General features: G+C 31.1%; 1 protein-coding gene across 1 annotated transcript; it reads left to right on the plus strand.

Annotated features, from left to right (window-relative positions):
- The first annotated feature begins 2,721 nt into the window (after window positions 1-2,721).
- On the plus strand, window positions 2,722-5,811 carry LOC132266308 (agamous-like MADS-box protein AGL82). The gene is made up of 3 exons (XM_059767164.1): window positions 2,722-3,649; window positions 5,242-5,401; window positions 5,778-5,811. Exons 1-3 carry the CDS (start codon window positions 2,722-2,724, stop codon window positions 5,809-5,811), a joined length of 1,122 nt encoding a protein of 373 aa, XP_059623147.1.
- The last annotated feature ends 410 nt before the right edge of the window (window positions 5,812-6,221 follow it).

Consider the following 6,221-nt stretch of genomic DNA (forward strand, 5'->3'; position numbering starts at 1 on the left):
TAATAACATCGCATGTCAAATCTTCAGTGTGCGATTCGTTACATGCTATAATAATATAATTCAATATTAAAAACATAAACTGTAGAATCTAATACAAGTCTTAAATCATGCTTTAAACATACTACCAATGTAATGCAATAGAAACAGAAATTAATCAAGTAAACTAATTAATTTCTCTAATTTTCAATTCTCAATCAAATGATCCCTAATTAATCCACGTTAAACAACATAGCATGGTCATTACATATACAAAATCAAAAACTTAATTAAGTCATTTGAACAATAAAATGAAATTTAATTAAATCGTGATAATCAAATCCCTAAATTCTAAAACAACATCAAATGGTCTCAAATTAACATATCCTAGTATACAAGTCCTAATCATCACAAATATCAAGTTAAAACACAATTAAGTCAATGAAACCTTTAAAATAGATTTTAATTAATCCTTTTAATTAAAATCTCTAAATTTTCATACTCATTCAAATGCTCTCAAATTAAAGTATGTTAAAGAGCATGCCAAGACTAAATTTAAAAATATATCACAAGTTAATTTCATACAAGGTACAACCATGAGAATTAAATTTCACAAAAAATAATTATTAAATAAAAAGTGCAATTCTTATTCAAATAATTCTAATTTAATATATGTTAACAAACATATCAAAGCATAATTTATCATCATGCTACAATTCAATTCTAAACTATATATATCCTTGTAAATTTAATCTTATACAAAGAATTAAATATTGCTAGAGTATTGCCTTCTTGAATTTTCTCAATTTATATGTCCCCGATATGAACCCTCTCATATACATATAAATTACTTGCATAGGCAAGTGTATACCTCGATTAAATTAGGCAAGTGTATACCTCGATTAAATTACGGAATCGACCAATAGAGATCATTCACTAATAATTTATGAAACATCTCATAAACTACATATGGGACCCAACATTAAGTTTACTATGCTAGAGTATACAAACCAGCACTTTTTACACTCGTCCATCCTGTTGGAGGGAATTCATAGCTTGGGCTAGTCAACTTTGGGATGTGAAAGCAAACAACCCTAGGAATTTGGTTAGGAAACTTTATCTTGCTACTTTGGTTTATGTTATTTGGAGGGCAAAGGTTCGAGAGAAATTGATCTGCTTCGCTATCAAAGACTCAAATTATGCCAGATATATAGGTGGTCGCAGTGGAACGGGAACTACCGGGTTCATCTATCCGACCACCGGTAATGCCACCTGATTAATTTTGTCGGCAATGATTCCAATTGATCATTGTCCACTGCCTTAACAGTTGAATTAATGTAATGGCATTAGGGTTCTATACATTATTTTCATTTATACAATTACACTTTAACTTAAAAAAAAATACTATTCTAAAAGTGTAATTTATACATTTGCACTTTTCGTTGTATTGTCCATAGTTGGTTTTTTTCTGCTGCTGCGCGCTTCCTTCATATGGGGATCAGAAAGAAATGGCAGAATTTTTAGAGACTCAACTAATACTCTATTGGCCAATTCAATCTATGTATAGCATATAAAGTTAATTTCCACCATTAATTCAATTACTCTCTGCATTTTACTCTATATTGTACATATTTAGTTAATTTATTTACCAAAAATAAAAAATAAAAAATAAAAAATCTTTGCATTACTTTTTTTCTGCAAAATTAAGAATACTCTCTAATTGATGTAATATATCTACTTCCATAATAGACAGGCATGCACATATGTATACTTATATAGTATATATATATATATATATATATATATATATATATAAGCATGCAAGCAACTAAAACTTCCCGAGGAGTCGATGATTAGTACTTGTTAAGTTTATTAGTTTCTTCTTCTTCTTGTTTCTTAATTCTAGAGATTGAAGAATTTTTTTATATTTTATTTTATTTTCAAAAGTTGAATCATAAATATCAAATCAAGCCTCAGACCGCCCTAATTTCGTTAAATTTTTCATGCACAGTGATATATGGTATCTTTTAAAAGATTCGTAGCAAATAATAGCAAGTCACTCTGCCCTTTCCAAAAACAATATATATAGGAAGTCACTCTAAATTCTGATATATGGTAACTTTTAAAAGATTTTGTATATTCGCAATCAATGCAATTCAGTCTAAATATTGACTTTTCTATGAAGAAATCGCATCATATATTATTTTTGGTTAGTAGCTATAGACCGCCAAGGAAAAATCTCTCTCTATAAAAGCCATGAGGGCGATGCTTTCATTCACTGTGTATTAGGTTTTGGAAGATTTCTGGTATTAGAAACTTGCTAAGAGAAGCCATTAAAACTAAGGTACGTATAGTTAATTTCTTCCATTATTAATTATTGTATTGTAATTCTTTCTTTGTTAGTAGATTAATACATTGATTAATCTATTGTAGTTTTACTTTATTATACATGTATATATTATGGTACGTTCAAAATTTTCTCGCATAGATTTTATAACTTTTGATCAGTACATCGTGTATTAGTACTACACGATTGAGAAGTGAAATCCAAATACTTAAGCATAGTACCAAATTAAAATTGCAATTTTCTGAAAACAATTCTTAGAATTATAAGAGACTGTTGTCTAATATTATAAACTGTACGTTTCATATTTCAATGTATATTTTCAATGATCAATCTTTTATCCTTTTTCTATTTTTTCTCTAATTGGCCCATATATTTGTGTGTTACTAAACAATATGCAGATGGGTCGAGCAAAACTAGAGATGAAACTCATTAGTAATGAAAGGGCTCGTAACATAACCTTCCAGAAGAGAAAGAAGTGCTTGAAGAAGAAAATTTATGAACTAACAACTCTTTGTGATGTGAAAGCCTGCATGATCATTTATGGTCCGAGACTGGATGACCGTCCGATTGAGCCGGAGATCTGGCCTACTGATCTGAGTGAGATCCAGCGCTCCATCAAGTTATACAAAGACCAAACCAGTGAACATCATAGGAAGAGGACCCTTGATTTGTCTAACTTCTTTGAGGACCGGAAGAAGAAGGCTGAATACGCCCTCGAAAAACAGTGCAAGAAGAATGAGGAGGCGAAGTACCCTTCGTGGGATGATCAGTACGACCAACTCTCAATCGAACAATTGAAGAAATTTCATATTATTTTGGCGGGCAAGCTTGAATTTGTGAAGAAAAGGATTGAATCCATCAAGGGTGACAAAATAATGGCGGCAGGATCAGCATCAGCATCAGGTATGATGGACAGCTTTTACGCACAATCAACTCAAAACCCGCCTTCTTGTTTCAACTCAAGGCAGCCTCCTTCAATGAATCCGCATGATCATATCAACGTGCCCATTCCTTATAATCCGTTCGATCACGGGCTTCAATTCAATCCGAATTCGATGATGATGAGGGTGAACGATGCTGATGGTGGCGCGTCTAGCAGCAATACACTGTACGCGCCTCTATACAGGCCGGTTTACTACGATCCCTTATTTGATCAAAAGTTTGATCAGAATATGATTGTGAACAACGCTAGGCCCTTAATGTGCTACTACGGTCCGTCCATGCAGCCGATGCCGCAATATGTGCAGTATCCTCCTGTCCCTGTGATGCCAAGGGCTTCGTCTCATCATATGCATGCTGCTCAGAGGGATGAGTATTATGAAAACGGTGATTTTCATATGAGAAATCAGAAAACAAATTAAGGTATAAAGCTAGACCTGGATTCTAGCTAGTAGTAGTTCTGGTATGAGTATGAATTTTAGTTTGTTGGTTTTGCTTTTAATTAAGATTGTGACATTGGATATATCTTATGGACTATTACTTTTGTTGATTGTATATATTCCAATTACTACATGCATTTATGAACTCTCATTTTGATTTTTATGTGAATGCTTTCATGAGTGCTATTTTTCTTTTCTTTCTTTTTTTTTTATTTTTTATTTTATTTTTTTAAATAAAACAGGGAAAAAAAAAAATAGCATTAGTTATGAAAAAAACAAAAAAACAATAACCTCAATATTAACCCATTTAGTTACAAAAGTAATTTTAGCCCAAACAAAATGCCAAAAAGCCCCCAATCAAACAAAGGCACGCTCCTATTTCACACATTTTATTTTATTATTATTTTATTTATCACTGTCTCAGGATTTGTGTGTCACAGTTCTCTTTTCACCACGGACTAATCAAATCCAAATTTACAGATTTACAGCGACTCGTACTTTGTCCAAATTTACAAACTTACATCGCCCTAGTGGTGACTGGATGAAGGACTCTTTGGAAGCTCCCATTCCATCATGATATTCCTTGATGCCTATGGATTCCCTATGCACCATCGAATGCTACGGATTAGTCGATTGTGTTCAGCTCAGAGACCTAGGTCTTTGGCCTTTGTTGAACACTCGTCCCTTCATCGATACAGGGACGGATCTATGTACAAATGCCCCACTGAATTTTATTATTTTTAGTAATATGTCCTATTATTTTATTTATTTTGATATACATACTTGTAAAATAATTTTGTGTCTCCATTGGGCACCTATAAGTAGGTGTAGGAAAGGCTCGAGAGAGCTATTTGAATCCATCCTTCAATTAATTTAAAAAAAAAATTAATAGGATGATAATGAGATAGGGGAAACAAAGAGTTGAGATCTCGCGCTTGATTTGGTCCATCGTGCTTACTTTCAATCTTTCATTGTTTGATGACACTGTTGCAATTGATTGATTTCCTATTTGGGTTTCCTGGTTTGGTACTCTATATATATATATATATATATATATATATATATATATATATATAAACAAGTATATATCAAACACTTTCCTACTTGGGTTTATGTAAATAGGTAGTTATATATAAATTACTCGTACTTTCTTATTAGGGTTTCCTCGGTTTTGTAGTCGGTGTATATATATTTATATATAAATAGATATACATTAATTACTTTTATAATAAGAAACTGATATCCGGCTAACTAACGAAAATTGATCTATTTTAAAAGTTCATTTTTGACTTTGATTGAATTAAGTAAAATAATTACATATACATCAATAATTATTATTGAGGTCAAAAATGCTCTCCAAACACTTATTTCAGCATACTAAAAATTATTCCTAAAATCAAACACTTTCTTTAAATAATTAATTTCCTTAAACTTTGAACCATAATGTTGCAAGAATAACTTATACAAATAATAAAAAAGATTCAATATAGTAAAAAAATGGGTTTGCTGTGGTGCATGCCTTTGCCAATTGCCATTTAGCTAATAAGCCCGTGGATATTGAAGTTCCACAAGCGGTACTTCCGGATACTGTATTTGAAGCAGTTGCTCGAATTCCTTATGATATGCAACTGAAGCAAGTTCTTGCTAATGGTAAAAGGGGGGCTTTGAATGTGGGGGCTGTTCTAATTTTACCTGAGGGGTTTGAACTAGCGCCTCCCGACCGTATTTCTCCCGAGATGAAAGAAAAGATAGGCAATCTATCTTTTCAGAGCTATCGCCCCAATAAAAAAAATATTCTTGTGATAGGCCCCGTTCCTGAGATGATCATCAATTTTTTAGCTCAATTAATTACACTTATTTTATAAATAAATAAATAAAATGATTGCTGGTGTATCATTTATTGAAGCAACTATTTTTTTTTTTCATGATCTCCCTCTCTCGTGAATGTGTTGGTATGTGTCACATTTGCACTGGAAAAAAACAAAAAAAAAAACAAAAAAAAAAAAAAAAAAAAAAATCTATACATATTGAATTTTCATTAAATTATTTGTATATTTCTAAATTAATATTTGTAGGTTTGAATCGATATGGATTAGGAGATATCGTTAAATTTTTTTGCACAATATATATATGTTGTTTTTTATTTTATTTATTTTGGTAATATATATACCAATGCGAAGTTGAAAGTCAACTTATAAATCTTTTTTTTTTTTTAAATTTTATGAATGAAAGAATGATTTGATTTAGGAAGGAAATTTTGGTATTTTGAAATCAGAGTTTGGAGGATATTTTGGACCTAAATAATAGTTTTTAATGCATATGCAATTATTTTACCTAACTCGATCAAAATGAAAAATTAACTTTAACAATAGATTGATTTATTATTTAAGATTCCTAAATCTACTTAAATGTAATTTTTTTTAAATTTATTTTTATAAGTTCAGATTCTTTAACTCGTCTCATGTTACCCCAATCCTCTCTTCTCCTCTCCTCACCCTTTGCTAAAATAAAAGATCTCA

The sequence above is a fragment of the Cornus florida genome, unplaced genomic scaffold, assembly GCF_030987335.1.
Source record: "Cornus florida cultivar Cherokee Brave unplaced genomic scaffold, ASM3098733v1 CherokeeBrave_3.0.0_Hap2_Chr07, whole genome shotgun sequence".
Classification (NCBI taxonomy): domain Eukaryota; kingdom Viridiplantae; phylum Streptophyta; class Magnoliopsida; order Cornales; family Cornaceae; genus Cornus; species Cornus florida.

Excerpts from the sequence above, each read along its gene's own strand:
- LOC132266308 (XM_059767164.1), top strand. The coding sequence starts at position 2,722 with ATGGGTCGAGCAAAACTAGAGATGAAACTCATTAGTAATGAAAGGGCT. Across the intron at positions 3,650-5,241 it reads GGATGAGTATTATGAAAACG|CTAATAAGCCCGTGGATATT; the intron begins GTGATTTTCATA and ends ATTGCCATTTAG. Across the intron at positions 5,402-5,777 it reads GTTCTAATTTTACCTGAGGG|GTTTGAATCGATATGGATTA; the intron begins GTTTGAACTAGC and ends TAATATTTGTAG.